The sequence below is a fragment of the Equus przewalskii genome, chromosome 25, assembly GCF_037783145.1.
Source record: "Equus przewalskii isolate Varuska chromosome 25, EquPr2, whole genome shotgun sequence".
NCBI classification, from domain to species: Eukaryota; Metazoa; Chordata; class Mammalia; order Perissodactyla; family Equidae; genus Equus; species Equus przewalskii.
Genome location: NC_091855.1, coordinates 22964554 through 22989239, shown reverse-complemented (window position 1 = coordinate 22989239; position 24686 = coordinate 22964554). Strand labels below are relative to the sequence as shown.

At 41.3% G+C, this 24686-nt stretch overlaps 1 protein-coding gene across 31 annotated transcripts in view; it reads right to left on the bottom strand.

Moving 5' to 3' along the window:
* Nucleotides 1–24686, bottom strand: part of NRXN3 (neurexin 3) — a 1503251-nt gene that overhangs the window by 1365840 nt on the left and 112725 nt on the right. Inside the window, exon 5 of one of the 31 annotated variants that reach the window (XM_070594342.1) lies at nucleotides 22556–22567. The exons of the other annotated variants lie outside the window; for them this stretch is intronic. Within the exon in view, the coding sequence (XP_070450443.1) occupies nucleotides 22556–22567 (12 nt within the window). The remainder of the gene's footprint in view (nucleotides 1–22555; nucleotides 22568–24686) is intronic. 31 annotated transcript variants of the gene reach the window in all.

Here is a 24686-nt window from a genome sequence, read left to right as displayed (position 1 = left end):
ATAAATCCTTGGACTCTGCCTCTCATTCCTGTCCTGATACTACTAGATATATGTATATATTTTTTAATGTTTGCAGATTGTTCTCAAGGAAATTCCCTCTATTTGTCCTTGCCTGTACCCTCCCCCATTGTTCCTGTCTATGTGGTCATGCCCGCTTGACCTTGACTGCCATCCTCTTATTCTGTGCTTCCTTCCACGAGCCATCACAGTGACACCTCCCAATTTAGCATCATGTATGAATGTCATTACCAGGAGCTTAGTCGTTCTTCCAGATCATTAAGTGATGATGGCTAAATTGGGTCTTCTCACCTGACCCCATCATACCCTGAGAGCTATGGTCATTTGTCATCACACCTTTCACTCCCATCTCCCAGCCAGTTCTCACTCTGAGTGGCACAGCTTCCACCCCAGTCAATTTGAATTAATTTCTTAGGTAAGATTTCAGGCCATTTCTCCTTCAAGTGATTTTACTAAAATCTAGATATATTACATCTACTGCATACTTCTCACCTTCTAGAACTGTGATTTTCTTTTTTATACTGATCAAAATGTCCTGATATGAGTTGTTCTTTTATAAATGCACTCTTTTTGCTTTTCTCAGTTTCACTGTCTTTGTAAACTTCCCACATTACTTAATCTCTTAATATGGCTTCATTATTTATACTTGGGAATGAAGGTGAATTTAAAGGCAATGGCTGCCCATTAACATGACTTCTTCCTTTCTGAAAACACAGCTTTTCTTAGATTGCCACATTTTTTTCTTCCCTTTCCACTTTCTGACAGCTCCCTCCATTAACAGACTGTGTAGAATGTACCTCAGTGTGAGCACGTACCTTGGCTGTCCTATCCCCCACAGTATCCCAGCACCCAACGCAATGCCGGGCATGCAGCCCCCGCTCAGTGAATGTCTGGACGTACCATACACACTTGGCAGTGCACACAGTCCTTCCATATCCATTCTCTCACCAGAGCCTCATACCCTATGTGGTCAGCAGGGTAGATATCATTATCCCCATGGTACAGATGAGGAGGCTGAGGTTTTAAGAAGTTGAAGGCAACAGAGCATAGTGATTAAGAGCTCAGGACTGGCAGAGAGGCCTGAGTTCCAATCTCAGCTCCTGTTTCTCACTAGTTGGTTACCTTGAGCTAGTTTGTTAACATCCCTGAACCTGTTCCCTCATCTGTAAAAGGAAAGTAACAGTAGTACCCAGCTCATCCTGCTGTTGCAAGGATGAAGTAAGATCATGGCCATAAAGCATTCAGTCTCTGGCACCTGATAGGCTTAGTGTACATTTCTAGAAAGTGTTCACAGCTGGCAAGCACAGAGCAGGGACCACAACCGAGGTCTTCCGCTAGTTCTGATGGTCAAACTGACACCTCACTACTCATCTACAGTAACCATGGTAACTGGGACCTGTTAGCATCCTAGAACTGGCCTTCCACTTGTACCTGTCACAGACAAGGTCAGGGCACACATACCTTACCCTTCTTCATCTTCACCAGACCTGGGGAGGCACTTCCCCGATACGAGAACATTTGCAGAGATGCAGCCTGACTGCGGGGGCCTGCAGTATCTGACCACAGGCTCCTTCCAGTCTGGTCTCTTCCCTCCTGTCACAACAGACCTATCCATCGATCTATCCCCTTGCCACAGTGTGGCTTTGGGAGGATTCAGATGATAAATGATGATGATGTTGTTTATAGTAACAACGCTCCTTTCCATTCACAGTGTACTTTACAGTTTACAAATTGCTTTCATTTGATCTGCCCATAGACCAGGGGCAGACAAGGCAGGGTCCTAATTCCCCCTCAGCAGACAAGGCTCCAGGTGTGCAGTGACTTACCCAAGCCACGCAGTCGGAAACACAAGTCAGGGCTTAATTCCAAGGTGCGTTAGCCCACACGCAGGGCTCTTCATTCTTTTCCAACTCACCTCCTTCTATTTTATTGCTTTCTTTTACCCCCACTCTCAATTTCTACACTCCCAATACCACCCTACCTCATCCTCCACAAAAATGAAACTACTACTTTGATTATGTTCATAAGTTGAGATTTGAGAAGATATAAAATTTTAAACTTATGTTTATTTTCTCAATTTCTTTTCCTATTTATTCTTTATCCTTTGGTTATGTATTTATGCCTGGCACTGTAAGAAACTCTGTGCAACACTAGTTGATCAGATATAGCCAATCTACCATCCTATAACCATCAAGCATCTATCTGTAGAGGCATCATGGTGGTCAGATCACAAGGAGTAGAAAGTGAGGTGCCTAACTTCTAAGAGTTCACAGACTGGTTGGGGAGACACAAAGAGAGAGATATAGACTATAGAAAGGGACATTCAGGGAGAGTGGCCAGTGAGTGGTACTAGAAAGCACTACGGCATTCTGAAGAGCTGACATGGTCAGCAAATTGTGCCAGAGGGAGTGAAACCTGAATCAAACTTCAACAGATGGCTAGAATTGGGGAGAAGATATCGAAAATAAGAGGAGTAGGATGAGCAGATAAGATTACACCTGGGATATGGAGGGTCACAAGTTAGCAGGACATGGTTCTTGCAAAGGGTTTCACTAAATGAGATGGGAGCCGAGGTTGGGTCAAACTGCAGCATACTGAAAGCCATGCTAAAGAGCTTGGATGTTATCCTGTAAGGATATCCTGGGGGTGGGGGGGGGGGGCCTCAGGAGGCTGACATATGGAGTACAGAGTTTAGGGAAGATTTATTTCTCTGCAGTCCTACAAAAGATAGTATATCAAGGCAGGCAACATGACAGAAACAATTGGAGAACAAAGAGAAATTTAATAAGGCTACACAACACAACGCAATACAGCTGTTGAGCGCATGGACTCTAGAGTGCATTTTCACAGAGCAAAGGGGAGCACATGAGAGATGTATGTTCAAACAGAGCTAGAATCTAGGACAAATGATCACTCCTCTCCAGATAGCCAGGGAGGGCAACCCCGCTCCACTCCCCAGCACACTCTGTGCTGCTCTTTCCTAACAGCCCGGCTTTCGCAATTACATGTTTGACACAAGTCTTCCCCAAAGAATTGTAAGTGTTGAGGAGCAAGGGCCAGGCCTGTCTTATCCATGCTATCTACTCCGCCCCTAAGAACCCATATAGGCTCAATAAACTTTTCAGTTTGCATTCAAGTGAAATTCAGGAGCCAATTAAAAGAATAGTAAGGCTGCTCCACAGATTGAGGTAGTGTGGTAGAAAGGAAGGAGGAGTGTGGAAGAAACAGGAGCTTGATCTTAAGTTCCCTGAAGGCAAACAGCCAAAAGTAGAAAGAGTCTACCGGAAGTCCCTGCCTGATATGCGCTCAGATTCCTCCCTCACCTGTGCTCAGGTGCCCTTTGGGTAGGTAACTCCTGGTTGTCTAGTAACACGATGTCCAAGTCTCTCACACCCAGCACATGATGGACACTCAACAAACGGATTCGGAAGGAGGAACCAGCAATGGTTTGAAGTCCGCGGAAACCGTGAAGGCACGAAGGACTGTCAAACGTGTACCTCTGTCTACATTGGTTCAAGGACCTTGAAACTTCAAAGCTATGAAGCATGCCCGGCCCATCCTCTCCTCTCTCTACCATGGAGCCAGGGATGTGCCTTGATGACTGGAGACAAAAATGTACAAAGAACCTAGACCTGCCGGGCCTAGCTTTAGGCGACTGTCTCAGAAATGTTTTAGCAAGAAAAATAAGCTAAATCTAACAGAGAGCCTTGAGGAAAACTTTTAATAAAACTTGTGTTCACTAAAGAGCAGAGGATGGGAAGAGAAAGAGAGGGAAATAGAGTTTACACTCACAAATATTTGCAAACCTAGAAACGGACAGGATGGGAGGGTGTGAAAGGGGACAGAGTGGTTCTTTATGGGGAACTGGTTTTGTTCTATCTTTTCCATTGGTTGCAACTCCCTGAACTATTTACTTCTCTCTTGCTAGCCTTGGGAAAGGTTTTAAAATATTTTTATTGTATCTGCTACCTTGGGGCAGTGGAAAGGGTGCAAGATGGGAATATGATAGCACCCTGAACTTGAATTCCAGCAAGGATGATTCAGAGCGAGGTAACCATAGGTGAGATGCTGAATCTCTTTAAACCTCAACTTCCCCACCAGTGAAATGGGAACACTAGAAGCTCCCTCCTTGGATGACTGTGCAGATTCAATGGCTGGTGCACATTCAGCTCGAGCCTGTTACTTGGAAAATCCACACCATGTCCCGGGCACTCAGTAGACCATCAGCATGAGTCAGTTCTTGCCTGCTTTTCCCTCTCCCTTCAGACCTACTGGGAAATTATGGGATTAAAAGAAATCACAGACACAAGCACTTTCACTTCCTTTGACCACATGCTAGGCAAATATTCACATTCTTCTTATGAACAGTAAGGTAAAGGGTCTTATTTGGATTATTCTCAAGGCAAATTAGTCGAAGCTGAGGTGTCTGGCCAGGAGCAGATAAGGTCAGATCTCGCCCAGACGACCTCAAGCCTGCTCAGAGGCTCTTGTGCAAAGGAGATTAATGCCCACTGCACGCTTCCGGGCCCCCAGTGATGGAATAAATAATTCATTTCCATCCATGTTTCTCCTCTTGTTGCCTAAATTCAGATTTAAGTTCAAATACTTCCATTTGTAACTATAATAACTGAAATCCTGGCAAGGGCTCCCCCTCCCAAGTGGTATGAGTTCTCTGACTCTCCTGCTACCGAATTAGTCCCCAGGGAAGCCCGAAGACCCACACTTTAACCTTTCTCAGAGCAGATTGAATAACTGGCTCTGCTTACAGCTGTTGATACAGCATCCCTGAAGACACCAGGTAAACACCTGAACCCAGGCAACCGCCAGCTGGAAATTGGAGCCAAGCTTCTCATGAATCCATTAGCCCACACAGGCACAGGCAACCAATTGTGAAATAAGAGCCTTCTAATTCACTTTTGTTCCTCCAACAGCCATCCCAAGCTTTTTTTTTCCTCCCTCTAGTCCAAATAAAACAGTAGAGTCAACCAGACAGTTAAATATCCTGCTTTGTTATATGGTAAGATTATATTTCTTAAGCATTTTCTCCTTTATGTTTTTGTTTAGATCTGATTCCTTCTGGAGGATTATACAGACAGTAAATAGGGAGTAGGGAGAGTGAGATCAAATAAGGCTGAACCAGAAGACAGGGAGAGCCAGACCAACACTGCATTTGCACAACAAACTTGATTGAGGTCATACCTAGAGGACAGCCCATGTGCAGAGCTGTGGTCTCAGCCCCATGCTGGCAAGGACGTATACTATCATCACCGCTGTGGGTCTCCCAGACCCATGGCAACCACTGGTGTGTAAGGGAAAGCTCTTGGGGATTTGGGCAAGGGGATGGGACTTGGGGCTGGGACACAGGAGGTTCTTATCTGTTGATAATCACAAGCAGCACAGAATGGGAGTTTGTGAGCCACATAGACCTCCATAAATGCGTCATGGTGGTGATTTGTTACAGAAACAGGCTTTTTTTTAGGAGCATGAAGTATAGCCTGGTGTAGACAGAATTATAGGCTATCCTGAATGTTTCTCTCCTTGTGGGAAGGATGAACCAGCACTTAGGTACCCATCACACATGGAGACAGAGGCAAAGATTATCACCCTACCTCTACTATCCAAGGAGGATGAGAAGGCTTGAGTTTCATCAGGCACCTGCTTGGTTGCCTGGAGGTAATAACTGATTCCTATGAATTTGAGTCCCAGCTTTCCCATCTGCTTCCAAAGGAGTGCAACTCTTCTCCTTTGCATTCTGACTTATTAAAGAACCAGATGGCCTCACTTGCAAGATCATTCAAGGTGACAGCCTTAAAGACTTGCTCCTGCAAAGTATGGCCTGCAAACCAGCAGCATGATGGACATCACTGAGGAGCTGGTTAGAAATGCAGCATCTCGGGTTTCACCCTGACCCTCCTCAATCAGAACCTGCAGCTTAACAAGATGTCCATCGTTTAACCATGAGGCATACGCACATTAAATTGTGAGAAGCACTGGCTTAGAAAACAGTTTGAGAAGGGTCAAATGCACCCTTGTTGCTAAGGGGCAGAAGCCCATTAAAGAGGGGGCTTTGCCCTCATTGTGCTTGGTTTGGAGGCCATAATAACCACATCCTTCCTGCTACTGCACCTTAAGACTCATTCTGTTCTGCCTGCCACCCTGGCTGCCCCTTTGGCCAAAGGCCCCTGCTACACTGGGGTGTAAGGCAGGTGATGAGACTAGCGGCCACAGGTCAGGGTGGAGCTAACATCACAGTGACCCTGGGGAGGCACCACCTCAAAAGCCTAGATGAAATTTGCGGCTGAGAACTAGGTCAGTGTGCTAAGGGGCAGCAGCTGATTAAGCAGCAGCTAAAAAGAAAGACTCTGTGAATGAGGCAAGGCATTTGAGAAAGAGATATTTACTGAGAGCCACTCTGTTAAAAACACACTTGAGAGAAGAGGGCTGCCTCACTCAGCTATCCATCAATAGCAATCCACATCAGGTGACCTAAGCAGAGGACTGAGATCAAGGCAGGAGGAAGAGACTCCATCAGAGCAGTTTTTACCTAAAGCAAGTTGGGCCTGGCATTCACTCCATTCCCATAGACATATTCCCTGCCTCTTTTCACATCAATGAACCAAGATCCCAAGATGCTGACTCTGCGATTACACAGATGCCAGGATAACAATGGCCCTCCCCTCCCAGCTCTCTGCTTGCAAATGGAGCCTCTGCTGGTACTCATACTCCCCCATTGATATCCCCTCCTTATGAAATAGGACCACTTGACAGCCAGATGGTGAGGGTGAGAGATACATACCCAACGTTTCCTGATTCCTGATTAAGGACTTAGTTGGGTTTGGCTTCAAATTTTTTAAATTCTTCTATTCAGGTGCAGTTGGCTTCTGCTACCCAATATCCATTCCCCTCTTCTGAAATTTTGGGTCAAATATCCAGCCTCCTCCCGAATCGCAAGTGCTACAGAAAAAAGTCAACTCTTTCCCTCAATTCTTGGATTTGAGCATATGAATCAGGCATAAGATACCAGCAAAATGCATCCCTCTGATTGCAGTGATTGGTTCAGAGATAAACATGTGACTTAAGTTGGTCCAATTAGTTTGAAACCCCAAGGTTCTTGTTGAGTTTCTAGGGAAGAGAGTTACTCTTCTTCACTTATATGAACCAAAAAACAAATCACCCTAGGAATGGCCATCAGCTCTCTCAGTATCACAAGGGAGGTAGCCTGCCAAGAATGAAGCCAACACCAAGAAAGTGAAGCCAAAAAATGGATGAAGTGAGACACTAGGTCTTGGTCATATTGTTTGAGTTACTAGAGTTTTCAAGAACTGAGCCCATAAATTCCTTTTGTTGTTTAAGGCAGTTGAGCTGAAAGTTCTGTTATTTGCAGCTGAAAGGATCCTAACTGACATATCAGGTAAATAAATCATTCTCTGCTGGGAAGAAAGATAATGTCTCACCAAAAGTCTCTTGGCCAGAGTATATATCAGACCCTCCTAGCTCCCTTCTCCTCCCAAAGTAAATTGTCAGACCGAAAAAAAAAAGCTCTCAGATGGAGAGGCTGGTTAAACAAGCTGCAGAGGCAGCAAAAAGTGGCCGCCCTGCCTTCCTGCATGCCCAGCTCTCTGCAACAATAACCCCAAACCAGTTTAGGTTTTCAGTTCCTCTCTCTTCCATCAGGAGTTTCTTCCTTCACTCCATCCGGGGATTTAAATATCAGAAGCAAATTATCCACCTCCTCCGCAGTTCTGCCTACCCCCTCCAAGTCTCCACTCCCTCCTTCACTATATTTAAAGCGAGTGGAGGGAGCCTTTATTCTAATCCCAGTGCAATTCTCTCAGCTCTTTCCTAATCCCTCCACCTGTGAGATAATCACTGGCATTTAGGAAAAAAAACTCAATAGTAATCATAGACTTGCACACAAAGACACCAAAAGAGGCAGATAAAATAGAAGAAAAAAATCACAAGCCCAGAATTATCCACACTCTGACATCTATTCCAGAAGGACAACACAGCCAACTGCTCTCCATGAGGGATAAATAAAAGCACAGCTTTATAGGAAGGGACTACATTTCAAAATACAGTGATTTTAATATTGCCTATACTTAGACTAGAGTAAGATAATACCCCTCTAAAAACTCAAATGGATTGCCTTCATTTAACTCTTCACAAGTCAAGCACAAATAGTAAGAAGGCCTATCAAACATGGACTATTTTTTGTCTTAATGTAACAAGAAGTCTCTTCATCAAGGGTGTCCCTTGTTAGGTGATGAAGAGGGAAAAGAGATGCTGAGAGGTTCTTATCTAGTGGTCAGAATAAAATAAAACTCTATTGAGTCAGGCATTTGGCTCCACTCCATCAACTCAGGCTAAGATCCCAAACACACTTCTAGCTTTTGGTTTAGGGATGTAAGATTGAGATTAAATCCCTTAAGAAAAAAATTACAACAAAAATTCATCTATAACAAACAGATTTATAAGTAAGGTAAATGCAAAACTTGTTTGAAACTGTATAAAATACAACAAAATACTTTTAGTAGAGTCTCATACACTTCCTTTTTGGTTTGCTTTATTCCTTGGAATAAACACAGTGTGCCCCAAACTTGCCTGATGATGAGAATCACCTAGACCCGAAGATTCTGTGGTTCTAAGGCAGGAACTAAAAGTCTTTAGTTTCACAAGTTCCCTCAGTTATTCTTGAAACTTTGAGAAACATTACTGTAACCCTGTAGAATCTTATTTAAAATGAGATATGGGTACTTGTATATTGTAGGAAAAGGAATGGGCAAGGGTCCTCTATCTCATAGAAACCATGGAGGCCTTTTTGTTTGTCTGACAAAAGGTAAGCTGAAGAAAACTAACAGGCATGACACTAGATGATGCAAGAATAGAACACAACTCATCCATTGGGGCAGAGACTGCCATCATATCCACAAAACCCCTTTCCCTTTCCTCCTGGGCACAGAGCTGAATTACAATTCCCAACCTCCTTTGCAATTAGATGGGATCATGTGATTGAGTTCTGGCCAATAATAAGTGGCACACCCTACTTCCAACCTTGACCCTTTAAAAAAATATTCTCCAATCTCTTGTTTTCTCTGTCTTTTCATCTGCCAGATGAATGTAGTGAAGGATGAGGTTCTAGAAAATGACAAAGCCACAGGATGGAAGCTGCCTGAATGACCGTGTGGAGCAGAGATCGCTCCTTCACTACCCACCAATCTGCACTGCAAACTGTGGGGTGAGCAAGAAACTTTTGTTAGTGTTAAGCCCCTGGGATTTGACAATAGTTTGTCATAGCAGTTAGCCTACCCTAATACACACCACTACCTCCCTGTACGTCTCTGTTTTATCCTGTCCCCAACCTACTCTCTGGACTTTCGGATGGATCAAGTAAACACAGACTAGTTAGGAAGCTAGTGACAAACAGCTGCCACAGCAATGTCCGTATAATATCTCAACCGCACGGGAAACTACTTTCCCCCAGAAAAAGGCTCTCACATTTTAAGTAGCATTTTATAGAAAGCCCAAGACAAGAGAAAAACAATAGGAATAGACTTTGGAATTCATTATATAGGTATTTTCCTCCTACTATATTGTGAGCTACTTAAGAACAAAGACTAATTTTTATTCATTTTGTGTATCCCTTGTGCTCAATGCTTATTAAATTCAATTATACTTTATTGTTCCTGTCAAGAGTGGAGGGAACATATTATTTATTAAAATTGTAGCAAGAGCCAGAGACCTTATTATGCGCTTAACATTTGTTAGTTCATTTACTTCTCAATTTCACCAAAAGTAAAATAATGTACTATTTATAACACATTATATGTAATATTATTTATATGTCTTATTAAGAATATATTATAGCAATGCATTATTACCCCCATTTTACAGACGAGAAAACTGAGGTCAATAAAATTAACTGAAGTGATAGTATGGAATGTGGAGTCAGCTTAGGCTTTGGGGTCAGGCAAAACTAAGATGATCTTGCTTCCACTACTAGTTCTGTCATTGGTTTTGTAAACTTAGGTTTCTGCTTTCTTGTCCATGAAATGGGGACAATGCCATGCAATAATTCGGAGATTCTTTAAAGAGATATGAGAACTAAAGTTAAAAAAAAAAATCTTTGCTTTAGGTAGAAGGGGAGCTGGTGGAGAAACTTAAGGATCATTTCAGACAAGATAAACCATTTCCAAGAAAAAAGAGGCACAGGTCCTCACCTCTAAATCAAACTGCCAAGAAAGGAACAACAGAAGAGCCAGCAAACAGAAATGCAAGGGCTCAACTCTAGGGAGAACAGTCCTGTCTCTGTCCACTAAATGGATGAAACAAAAAAATTCATAAAAGGCTTCCAGCTACTGGGTTGGCCAGAAAGGGCATAAAGAATGCAAGAGAGAAAGTGAGCTTGTGAATCCTCAAATGTAGTTTTTTCCTATTATTTTTGGAGGGAAGCCGACAAAAACAGGAAGGGATCTGGAAAGTTGACAAAAATCATTATTCTCCACAATTACTTTAACCTTGCCTAGGCAGTGACCTTCACACTACCACTGGTTTAATGGCATTTATTTCAACAGTAGCTGATTTCACCATTAAACAGAGATGCAGAGCACAAGATAATACAGCTAAATCACTCTTGTAAATATTTAATATCGTCGCCTTTCTTTTTTCCTTTTAACAAATCACTATCAAAGCTGAGCACGTAGTAGAACACATTTATTTATTCTATCCTGGAAAAAAAGCTTAGTGCTCATGCATTTTATCTATCTAGTTCTCCAAATGACTTTGACACTTGAGAGCCCTTGTGATCAAAATAGTCTGAAGGAAGGCAATTTTGCAACAATTTAAGAACTGATTTCATGTGCTGATCAGCATCCCCCAAAGTTGCCTCATGGAAAGGCACTAAACTTAACCCATCAGATTCATGGCAAACCTTGAAGGAGAAAGTTATTTTTAATAGAAAACAAAGGAATGATGTTCACTTAAAGATGAATACATTCTTACTTGAGAAAAAATAATTTTCCTATTTAGTTAATAAAATGTAAATAAAATTACTGAACTATTCTTAAAGGAAGAAAGGAAGTGGAAAAATGATTAAGTAACAGTTTGAAAGTTAGTTCCAAGTGAATTTTCTCACAGGCATCCACTCTCTTATAAACTGTCAACATAGGACTGTAAGAAAAGAAAAAAAAACGGATTTAAAAGGTTTTTTTAAGTCAACATCTTACTATAGCCGAGACAAAGCAGTCAACAGGGCAAGTCCATAAGTGGTACAAAGCATTATAAAGTCACGAAAGTCAGAGTAATTCACTGACAACTTCAAAAGTTGGGGTTGCATCATTCTCAGCGTAGTCAAGTAATTTGAGAGACAACCTTGTTTAGAATGCTCCCACTCTGATATTTCCAGAATCTTTCTTACATGTCATTATCAGTAATGATCTCAGCACCCTGTGGATGATCTACAAGAAATGCCACTCATGTGGTGAAGATGACTACGACAACTCGGTTGCATCTTAGAGGCAACTTGGTGGGAGGGGAAAGAAAATAGCTTTGAGAGTCAGAAGTTTCAATCCCAACAACGCTATGTATTATCACTGTAGTGACAAACACAGTACTTATGCCCTCTCAGCATATATTTTGTCATCCACAAAATTACAGTCGGACAAACTAAAAGAATTCTAAGTTCCCTTTGAGCTCTGAAATTATATGCTCCTAAGATTTGGGGAGGCAAATCAGCATTTTTTTTAAGTAACTCTTAGCTAAATGTTTTTATTCTCTTCATGGCTCATATAGTTTCATCAAGTAACATAGGAAATCCCATAGCTCTTTGTGCACACAAAAAGAGCAAACACATCCATCAAAGACCTAAAGAACAAACAGGCTTTATCAGGCTTACTTTTCTTATTATGGGAAGCCCTAGAGGAAGAGGCCAATGGTTCCTTCTTGCAATGGAGGTGCCAGAAGACCTCCTATTCAAAGGATAACGGATCCCAGGGAAGTTTGGGTCTGTCCATGGTACTGAACTCTGCTAAGAGTTATAGCTCAGTGATTCCTAGCACCCATTCAAAAAGTATTCACTGAGTCGTTTCCACTATGCAACAGGCACCAGATATACCATGTGGAAGCACACAGATATTGCCCCTGATTTTGGAACTTATATTCTCACGGACTACTAATTCCTTAACATTGTGCAGTGCCCTTTTAAATTGCACAGCACTTTTACCTGCATTATATCAATTATTACACACAACAAATCTACCAAGTAGGCATTTTATAGATAAAGACATGGAAGGTCAAAAAGACTGATTAACTTGTCCAAAGTTCCAAGATCTATGTTGATATTGACAAGATGTACTTATGAGGATGGTACTAGTGCTTGTTGTTAATGTTCATGATCACCAATTTTTTTAATGTTAGATCCAAGCTCTAACACAAGCCTTTTATATACATTGTCTCAAAGGTTCCCAGCAGCCTTGTGAAGTGGGTGGTATTATTGTTCCCATTTAACTTACTAGGATAATGAGGTTTACCAAGGTTATATGGCTTCTAAGTGTCAAACACTAACATCACTGCTCTAATCTACCATGTTTTCTTCCTCAGCACCCTGAACTGGCTCTTCTAAGATTTATCTCAGTGCTCTTTTTATGACACATGCTGACCCTGCATTAGAATTATTTACACCTGGATATCTGGTGTTCCAGGCTCAATTGCCTCCTAGATCAGTTTATTTAGAACTGGGAATCTCACCCATAACAATTTTGGCCAAGACATTTGGAAATGCCTATTACTGGTCACTTGGGGAAACAAGGGAGAGTGTGGCTGGCTTAGCAAACTACCAGATTAATAGCCCCAGGCAAATGGTCTATTACAGATGGATCAATGGCAGCCCTTCATACTGAACGGACAGCACATAAATAGGACAAAGTCCTCAGCCTGGCAACAAGAGAGCCCACAAAATCCTTAGCTGAGCCAATGATTTCTAAACAAAGTACAAGTAATTCTTACCAGGAAGAATTTCTTCCACCTACATGCTCACTGTCTGGAAAAAAAGCCATTGATAGCGAAACTCTCAGAGAGAGAGGATAAATGACCTTAGATATACAGTGGAGAAATAACCAAAATGACCATTAACCTACTCCAAATTTCGAAGCAAGAAAAACTTAAAGTTCCTAGTAATTTTTTCATCTTATGCCGAGATCAGCTCTTCCTAGAGTTAAGCAGGCCATTATCAGAAGCATTGTTTACACACACTATATGGATATCCACTTACGTGCTTAGGTAGTACAAACTGAAAGTGTTTTAATAAGACTGGTATCTTTAAAACTGCAGTTCTTTTAACATCTGTGTTATGTATTTTACCAGGAAGCAGTAATTTCCCTATTGAAACTAACCCATCCAAAAAACTATTCCCAATCAAAATAGAAAATGTAGTTAAAAGGATTCTTGAGTGAAGCCAATCCAAATTCCTCTTTCAAATTCTAGAGACATTACAACTTATATTATTAGACTTGGAAAAGACTTTAGAATTATCCTGTCCAAAGTCTTTCAACTGAAAACTAGTTTTAATTCTAGCTATTCTCATCCAAAATGTAAATCACAAAAAAGGATTTCATGTCAAATAAATTTGGGTAACTTTGAAAACTACATTTTCTTTCTTAGAGAGTCATAATTTGCACTGTCATAACAAAGGCTCTGAGAAGTCCTACAGTCAGAAAAAAACCTGTTTAATTTTGTTTTAAACCTTTTTTTTGAGAACTTATTTTTCCCAGTACTTTTTTTCTTGAAACGTTGTTAGCATTTCTCAAAAACCTTTGGAAGATGGCAATCTGGCTGAACATGCTATACAATATCAGATTCTGAAAGATGACAAAACTTCCCCAAACTTGCAGGCACATATACTTTTTCTTGGGGCTATCTTGAAACCAGGTGATACATTAATTTTAAACAAATATAACATTTGAAACATCTCCAGTTCCTCTAGACTTAAACAAAAGCAAATGTCTAGTATTTGATTGAGTTCAACAGTCTACCCACCAACTGCATAACACCCAAGTCACTATAGATATGATATTGGACTACAAAACTCACATTATCAAGTTCATGTTCAGAGATATCACCAATAATTGGAGAATGTGTTTTTTCAACGAATATTTTAAGCCATTTAGCAATTTTTAACAGTGACAAGAAGGAGCAAGTGATCATAGTAACACATTAACTTCAGTTTAAATATTTCAAGAAAATGTATTGAGAGATTTTTCCATCTTTGTTTGTTGTTTGATACACATTTATTTTGTTTTGGGAGAAGTGTAAGACACACACGCACTAGCATTTGAGGTTTGCAATTTATTTTTGAATGGTACCAAGCCAAAGTACTGACTCTCATTTCAATAATGGGTCTGCAGGCATTTGCAAGGCACAGTCATTAGCTTATCTTTAAGTAAATATTTTGATTGTCAGACAGCTCGTTGCAAACAAGGTTCTTTTCCAAACACTCCCTCCTGATGCATCCAAGCTCACTTGCACATCGACACATTTAATAATCTGCGTCTGTGCTAAAATATAAAATCTCCTAAGGAAGTCGTAGTAAGAAAAAGGCATGCTTCGCAGGCTTTTCATTTAAAAGGGGTCCAGAACCTGTGGGAGCTGGTTCTCTCCCAGTACTCTGGTCTTTACTTGGCTACATTACCATAAAGCTTAGGAAATGCGCTATTACCCACCATCATCCCTCCTAACCGCCATCACAGAAAATCACACACTCACAAAACAGCATTAATTGTCGGAATTAGCAACCATTTAAAAGGCAGCTGTTCTTTCACTCTCAAAGAGGCTCCAAAATCAGATCTTCTCCCTGTATTGGCTGTTTGATCTATGGCTGTTACACGTACACGCACACATGCACACACAATGGATCTTTAGCCAAACGAATTTTTTTAAATGTTCTATACTCAAAGAATCCAAGAAAATACTGTTTATTAAGCGACATTTTACACCCCAATACTTGCCATTATTGTTACAACCGGCTGGAAAGCTTCCAACTTGCACGGAAGCACTTGCCACAGCTCCCGGTGAAAGGGCTCTGTTTTGTGTGGCATGGGGAAAAAAGAGCAGTATCTCTTTAAGAGTCAACAGTAAATTAACTTGCCCAAAAGAGTGAAATAATTAGCAGTTAGTAGCTTATTAAAAGGATGGCAAAGGCCAAGCTGCCATCTGGGATCTCCAGTTTCTTCTGATTGTTATTATGTCAAGATGTGCTAGTTGCATTAGCTTTCCTGTCACTGCGTCTGCCCTTACTTTACATGTAAATTTTAATGAAAGATGCAGCACTTTTAAAATCAGACATCCATCAAAAAGTGTTATTAGTCTGGCTTTTTACAAAGCATATGGGCTTTTCTACCTCTGCTGTTCCACTTGCCACTAAATGCCTTAAGAAAAAAGAGAAAAACCTAATGATATCAATTAGATATTCTCTTTGTGCAGAGGGAAACCTGAGCATCATCAAAAACAGGGCAAAGCTACACCTCATCAGAGGGCAACATTTTTGCCTCCATTTACACACAGTGAAAACCACAGTGCCTCCTTCTCTCGCAAGGTTAATCCTTCCTAATGAAAATTAAAGCACCCCGGAGGCGGCCTGCAGATTACTACATGGATACGCACAGTTTTGGAGGGAGTGGGGAGAATAAATGTGTTTTTTAAAAGTAAATGGCAGAAAGTAGCACAACGGACCCTTCTGAACGATGGACACCTTCCATATCTTGATCTGGATAGTATTTACATGAGCGTATATAGGTTAAAAAATATTTAAGCCATGTGCTTAAGAGTGTGGATTTCATATATTTTATACTATGTATACTATCCTTCAATAAAAATAAACAAATAAATGAAAAAATCCCTACATAGTCACAAAGCATATTCTTTTTTCTGATTCTGAGACATTAAAAGTTTGGTGATTTGAATAACTGAATTATTACCTGATAGTTTCCCTTTAAAATAAATGAATAAAATTAATTCAAAAATGCGTATACATTAATAAGTTGAAAATAGAGTTTATTTAAGACTTTAGGAGGAAAGGTAGTTGTTACATTTGAAAGCCATTTTCAAATTCCTGTTAACTGTCGGTGAGATGTCAGAAGGTAGGGCCTATATTATTTCCCTGGTCAACCCTGTATACCCAAAACCTAGCACCTGGCCTGGCACATCATTGGCTCTCTGTCAATATTTATTGAATGCTGAATAAAGATTGCTTTTTGAATGTTAAAGCAGAGAATCTGGTGAACTCAGATACACATCACACTGGAAAGTATTATTTTCAGCACACTACAAATGGAAGGCATATGTGATACCATACTCAACCAGGATAAACCTATTCATACGTATTTGGACAAATCGTACCTATATTCAGATACACATACACTGCCCTACACATCTGAGAAACAGACCATGGTGTGTACAAGCCTAAGCACATGAGGAAATGCTCTTCGCTTGTTCTCTTATTAAATATTTTTCCATGAAACTGCTCTTTTGAATTCTTTATAAATTAGATGCATCATTAAGGCAATACAATTTAATTCAAAACATCCTTTACCTGTAGATGTTATCAAAGTCAGGTTTATATGTGTACACACATAGATCTACAGTTGAAATTTATATTTCCTCTAAGATTAACCAACTTGCCTTGATAAGCAAACATCTGTACAAGTAGATCATTATTGACCTTCAAGGAGAAAGTGTTTTATGATACATATACACACATATAAAAATCTGTGCATAATCAATAAACTCTAATTGATAATTGAGAAGGAAATAATTGTTTAGAAATCTGAGAAATATTTTACTTCACATATTGTCAATTGAAACTTAATTGAAACATCCTTTTGATCCATCATACCTTTTACTAATAAATCTACTGTTCACACTTACACATTTTTTTTTCTTTTTTGTTGTTACTGGGAAAAATTCACCCTGTGCTAACATCTGTTATCAATCTTCCTTTTTTTTTTATTTCTCTTCCCCAAAGTCCCAATATATAGTTGTATATTCTAGTTGTAGGTCCCTCTAATTCTTCTCTGTGAGCTGCCACCACAGCATGGCTGCTGACAGAGGAGTGGCGTAGTTCCACACCCAGAACTGACCTCGGGCCGCTAGAGTGGAGTGCGCCGAACTTTAACCACGGGGCCATAATGACTGGCCCCACATTTACACATTTTTAAAAATGCTCCAAGGAGCAACTCTTCTTAAAAAATGTCTTCAGTATCCAATGAAAATTTTCTAAACAAGGAAAGGAAAAAAAATACTTTTCATATTTCTAAAGCACCATTTTAAAGATGTCACTGTCAAAAGCAGAGTTGTTAAAATCAGGCAATTTTATGTTTTATGTTTAAAGTAAGTCTATTTTCCTCCTGCAGACTTTCAAAACATTAGAAGGAAAAAAACATGAGAAACGGGCTTCTTTAAAAAAAACAAAGTGATTTTATTCATTGTCAAGAGGACAAACCAGTGGTGGATGAGAAACAGATGAGGCAAGAGATAGAAATGTAATCTTGCCCCTATTTTATCATAATTAGATATTTATAGAGCACAGATGAGTTTATTTTCATAATTAGTAGCTGGCATTGCATTTACTAGTTTGCATAAACAGTTGGCCATCAAAGCAGTAACTTATTTGCAGGGTTCTCAAGTCCTAGCAGGGACAAGAGGGGGCTCAACTCCTCAAATCAGCTTTCTTAATGTTATTATCAACTAAACCCAATCTACATGAAGTCATGTTCAAGTTCATGTAGCTTGATTGTCTCTTTCCAGTTTGGCCAGTGTTGATTAGTCCAGCATTAGAAGGCCAATGAACAAATCTACATGGGAAAAAATATATACAAATAAATTGGAAAGGGTCTCTAAATTCTGATAGATTAAAGTAAATCTTAGGGTCAACACTATCTAGTCCAGTAGATGAAGAGTTCTGTAGAGAAAAAGGAAAAAGGAATTAAGTGCCCCCGCCATCTTTACTATTTAAAAATCATGCCAGTTCTTGGCAATTGTTGAAGATGTCAGTTACTTCTCTTCTTGGTCATTCCCAGCATTCTCCATACCCTTCTCACACATGCCCACCCCACTCTACAAATCCAACTTCATCCAACTCACAGATCAGGCTCCCTGGCAGTAGCACCAAGAGTAGGAAGGATTCCTTATGCCCTGACCACTGCTATAAGTAAAGAGAAATTCAATCAAGCATGTTGCCAGTAACTACCTCCCACTATTGACATTCAGCAAGAAATCTTGAAGGAATATTTTACTTCTCCTCTCTCCTCAAGCCAAAGGTTAAAAACCTGTGGCTCATGGGATGAATCTCTTGGCATCTGTGTGGGTATGTGAGTGTGTGTGTATGCATACATACATAGAGAGAGAGAAAGATGCCATAAGCTGACATTTCTATAAAATCTACTTCTGGCTTATCTAAAGGATCTGGTGACACTGGGCATGCATTCTTGTATGGCAGCAATCAGCTAGAGCAGAGTAGAGGCTACTGACCTTGGCAAGATTTGTGTTCTCCAGTTTGCCACAGTCCCCACCACTCCCTATTGTTGATCTTACACTTGAATTTTCCTACTACAAGACCTGCTATTTGATGAAAGCTATCAAGTCTCTGTAGGCACTTGAGTCTGCAACACCTACTCCAAGTTCAGTTTCAAGGGAAAGTATTTGGTAATCTAACCCAGAATGCACAGTCTCCAAATCAACAAGAAAAAAGGGAAGGGAACCAAAACACTCTAAACACTTAAACGAAGGCTGTCAAAATCAAGTCAAAAAAGCTGAGCACGGCTGGTTGCTGAAGAACTCCTTTGGTCAGCCGCTTCTAGGTAATGTCACATTTGCTTTTGACCCAATGTAGTCCAACGGCCTCCTGAATGTTGTGGTTATCCTTATACCCTAAATAGCCCACTTGGTTTTGTAGATTTAACCTCACAATTCTTCCCACTAAGAGTTTACTGCTTCATCACTCAGCTTTAAAAGAATAACAAAATTTGAGGCATTCTTTGCTCTGACAAGCTTCTAAGAATAAATCCAAAGACCTTTCTCACTTTTATTCTGGTGTAATCTATGACCACTTCCCTCTCTCACTTGCGCACCTAGGGTCAAGAGAAGGCCAAGGTGAGGATGGAACTGGAGCCAGGGCATCCAGCCTCAATCCGTGATCCACTGCAGCTCCTTTGCTCAGTTGGTTGGGGTAATGAGGATGACGATAAAGGGTACAGGTTGGTGCACGACTCTGGACAAAATACTGAGCTAAGTCACAGTGTGGGTGACAGAAATGGCCAAGATACCACATTTGCCCTTTAAGGAGAGAGGTGACTGAAACACACGAGTAAATCTGATTCAAGGCAGTTTGGCACAGGTACTTTACAAGAGAAGCACAGTCTGGCAGACCCAGGAGGCTTGGGCCTCAAAGGATGAAAAGGGGAAGAAGAGTGATCCAAGGGCATTCAAGAAAGAGGGTAGAGCTGGAGCAAAAGCCTGAAGGCAGAAATCCATAATGTGGATTCAGGCATGGAGAGTTCTTGACCCTTGGAGACACAGAGGCTGTCATGGGTGAGAGTGGGGAGTGGGCCGCAGTACTGTAGAAAATAAATCCGAGAAGGCACATTGACATTATACGATGAGAATCCATCGAAAGCTTTTGAACAGATAAGCTACACGATCCGATTTAATTTTAATTTTGCTTTATTTTCACTTTTAGGAAGATGACTGACAGCAGGATAAGAAGGATTAGGGATTTAGAGTCCCTTCCACGTGCCACCTGCTTTGCTAGACACATCTGGACATTAACAAATAAATATGTTTGTCTTCAACATTCTTGCAGTCTAGTAGAGGAGAGTGGCCCAATTCCCAAATACCTTTAATATAAAATATCAGAGAGATACAGGGAAGGAGAGCTCATCTCTGAATGGAACATTCAAGAATAGCATCAACTAGGAAATGAAATCTATGTATGATTTCAGTGAGGAGGAGCTATCATAGAGTACAGAAACAGAATAAGTAAAGCTAGGAGATGAGGAAAGGTCCGGTAAGGTTATCTGGTATTCTATTTGGCTGCAATTTTGCTTCTAAGATTAACAGGGGAGAAGGTTAAAGTAAACAGGGTCACATTAGGGACAGCTTTGAAAGCAAGATAGCTAATCCTGCGCTCCATTTGGTGGACAGAAGAACTTAAGCAGTTCTCAGTTACTGGACAGGCTGGAAGAGAACAGAGGCAGGGAGACCAATTAGGCTGTGGCAATTATCTAATAAGGGCTAACTGGGAACTGAACTAGGGTGTTGACAGCAGAGATGCAGGAGACATGCGGAGGAGAATCTCAACAAGCTCTCTCAACTGTTCACCTGGGAATAGAAAAGTTCAGGAAGAAGGATAGAAAGCAATGCTGGGTTTCAAGCCCAGATGATGAGGAGGATGGGGGCACCATTAACAAAAACAGGGATGTTACAAAGGGAAGCTGGTTTGTAGCCAGATGGTGCGAAGGTTGACTTGGACATACTGAGATGACAGTACTGGGAACATTTAAACGGACATGTGTTACAGAGAATGCAAAGTGGCGGGCTGAAACTTGAGACTGGTCAGTGCCAGGAACCTGGAGGTCATTCTTGGATATCCAAGAAAGGCAATATAAAGTCATGGTTGGGTGCTTAGATTCTGGGTTTCATTTCCACTTAGTAGCCATCTGACAAGTTATGTAACTCTGAGCCTTGTTCTACGCATCCATAAAGCAAGGATAACGCCATCACCCACCTCATAAAATAGTTGTGAGGATTAAGTGTGATAAGGTGGATAAAGCATGTGGCAGAATGGCTGGCCCATAGAAAGCCCTCAACCAGTGTTAGCAGCAGTGGCCAGAGAGAGAAAGTAAGATACCCATGTGCAAAACCTAAAACCATCTATCTTATGGGATGTTTTAGGAGACTGGGGAAAGAAAAGGAGGAAGTTGGTGGGGGGGTGGGGGAGGAAGGGAGGAAGATAGACTGACTCTAATGTATTCTCATGGAAGCTGGTAGGAGGAGGGACAGGTGCCACAGTACCATAAGTTTCAGAAAGGTAGAGTCCTGGTGTCTTTGCCTATGAGGAGATTGCAGAGCAGCCTCTGGTTGACTAGAGTAAGTACAGAAGTGGAGGGGGCAGCCAGACACACCCTTTCCATCATCATTCCTCCTCCTCTTCCCCTTTTCCCACCTCCTTGCAAAGGTACCAAGCCCATAATGGGGTAAGGGCTCCCAGATGACAGAATTCAGAGAATAAACCCACCTGTCATTAGCATAAAAGGAATAGGCAATCAACCATCCCCAAAGTGGAAAGGACCGAACTGCTTCTAACAGTTCCAACTGGATTTTTCAAAAATCCAGAAAAGCATGAAACTCAAACGAGAGATGGCCAGTTCACAGACTAGTCATCAAATCAGGATTTGCAATAACTTGTCAGCCCCTTCTTTCTTCAACATCCTCAAGCCAGAATTCATATTTCCTACTCCTGTTATTTGCCAATTTTTGCAGGAAGGAGCAGCACACAGCTTCACAGAGATAGGGGCTGGAGAGTTAGGAGGGAAGAGGGGAGAAGCGGATGCAGATGCATATTTATAATTTATCAGTTAACCTCTCCCTTCACTCCTGAACAGCTAATCCCAATTTGAGCTGGTGAGGCAGGTTCTCCAGGCTTGGGTCTCTGACAGCTTTGATTAGGAACGGATGAGCGAGTTGTGCTACCAAAGGTGTGAAGCACTGAAAGGCACGTCAGACCACTGGAGCAAGCCCGCTCGCCCTGCGCCTCTCCTTTTCCCTGCCTACCTGGAAAAAGGTTGACTTTGTAAGTTAAAATCCAGTGGTATCTCTTTCTCCACTTTCTCCTTACGATGTAATACATTATCATTCCTTTGTTCTTCCACACCTGCAGTCCTACCGTTCTTAGCCCATCACCCCCAGTCAGAAAATCTCCACTCCAAAACAACAGGAAATATCACACAGAAGATAAAAGCAATAATTAAATATCCCCCAAATTTCACATTAAATAAAATTTCAAGCAATTCACCAACCCTCTCCCCTTTCTCAACTCTCATCCTTCCCTCACAAAAATTTATCCCCGAATTCAGTCAGTTTCAAGTAACACAAACAACGGCACATCATTTCACAAACCCCATGTTCCCTCAATACATTTCTTGGGAGGGGATCTTAGAATACCCTGTCTTTGAGTAAAACATACTTTCCCCACACTGCATAATCATTTTCAGAGTCCCCCGTTCCTTCTAGAAACAGCACACCATAATGGATAAGGCTCATCCTGGATTTAGATGCAGGCATACCAAGTTGGAAAGATCCCCAACCGCTGAACATGAAGTGTATTGAAGGGAAACGAGAGCACTGGCTTTTTATTGATGTATTTTTAGTTGTTGTAAAAAGCACTAAGTTATAATCTGGACCATATTCATCAGAATCAACAATTCCCCTTGGATACACGAACATTCAGAAGGCAGATTGATAGTTACAACCATAAAAATAAAATGATCTCTACCTTTACTTCTACCTACAGAAATGAAGTGGAAGGTCCAATTAAGTAGAGGAAGCATGGTGTCCACCATGGAGGCGGCGAGAGAGAGAGACAAAGAGAGAGAGAGCAGGGAGAATAAAACATCAGCACACTGCAGACACACAAAGAAACGTAACACACATAACAAAAACCCACAACAGTAACAGCAACAGCACTACAGCAGCTTGAGAAGGCAGCGCAAAACAAATGCACAATGTGAAGCTTAAGCCGTAAACAGGGTGCCCAGCAAGGCTGCTTCCATCCGTTTTGTGTTTAAGCTTTTTCCCATTCGTTTCTCCTCAGTCTCATCCTTAGAAACATGACCAAGTCTGCATGCAACAGCACTGCATAGCCACATGGATGTGAAATCGCATGCACTTAACCAATCTAAAATTGGTTAGGGAAAGTCTCAGAGAAGCTACGTTCTCTTGTTTTTTTTTCCCAACATTAATGTGAGTCATGAGGACCAAGAATGTAACATACACGTATAAGTGATACACACACAACATACATAAGTATTTCCACACATTTTTATGGGCATCAAAAACAGCTTCTGGAGATTCAGTGGAAACCAGACAGAAATCTCTTTCTTTCATGTTGAAGGAATAAGGTGAATTGGTGGGAAGTAGAGTTGGTTTTGTAAGGAATCATCACAAAGGGCAAGAATGGACAAGGGGATGGGAAATGGGAAAGAATGAGAGGAAGCAGAATGCAGTCAAAGGACCTTCTTAAAAAAAGATTAAACTGCAAGTTGCAACTTAAAACCTTAGTGACACGGACCACCCGGAAGAATTCTGCATCCTTTCTTGAAAACCTCTCCAAAGAGGAATTCATAATATCTGTCTGTCATTATTTCATTGCCTAAAGACTCTTTTTCTAGAAGATACCCGACTTACGCCCAGGGCAAGTGTACATGGGTGTGTCTGAATTCTCTACTCACGTACACATCAATGCTGGGTGCCCAAGAGAAGTTGAGCAGGGGGTGAAAAAGTGGGTAAGGTATACAATACAAGTTCTCCAAATGCTTTTATACCAATGTTGGGATTTAGCCCTCCAAAATACCTGTGCTGCATCAGTGAGTCTGAAATAAGCCAAAACAAGAGTAAAGTCCCCACCAGCCCAGCCCATCTGCCTGGACTCTACCCTATGACATCAGCCATATGAAGCACTCAGACCTCCAAGCCACTGTAATAGCTGGGAGGACTCCTCAAGGGCAGCTGGGGGAATAAGGCAAAAGAATGGAGAAGGGGTCTTTTTATCAGGACTCTGAGGGCCTGCCTTTTCTGGTGTAACTTGTATCAAAGTTGGGCCATCAAATTCCAGCAATTCGTAGAGCGCAGGTCCTCCTAATTCATGGAGATGTGCTTAACTCTCTCAAACTACCTGGACACTGGGTCAACATCTAGTGCATCCCCTACTCATATCCACTTCATAGTTACCCACTGCTGGCAGATAACTTCCCTCTCTCGCCTACAAGAATAGAGGGGCTTCATCCCAGCCTCTTCTGGAACCTCATCTAACAGTGGAGAACTCAGCTGACCTCCTCCCTTCAGCTCTGTTCTTTGATATCTGCTCTACACCAGACCATGTCTTCACTGAAATGTCCAGAGACCACAACGTGGACCTTGGCTCAAGTCTGGATGATACACTTCTATTGGAAACGTGTGCTTCCTCCTTACCCTGCCTTATCAAGTCAGGATGTCCTCAAGTACTCAGCTCTCGGGCTATGTGGACACCATAAACAAACTTCTCTCAGCCTGGGTGGCTCCTAGATCTGATCATACTCCCTTTTATGGCAACCCTGATGGATCCAATGTAAGGGAGTAGAGAACAGGGAGTGGCCCTTCAGTGCTACCCCACACTCCTCAAAAGATCAAGAAAAAAAGAGAACATGGAAGTACCCTGCATTCCCGTTTTTTTTTTTTTTGGTCCTGCAAAAGAGGCACTGAGTCCCATGTATATTTTGAAAGGAAACAGACAAGAGAAATTAAAGTACAGCCTTTCAGTGTCAAGGCAAGGCAGGTAGGTCAATCTTGCAATCATCCCAAGGCTCAGAAGAAACACAATAGTCGCAATTGAACAGTGAAGGGAAAGACAATTTTAAGTAGGCTTAGTT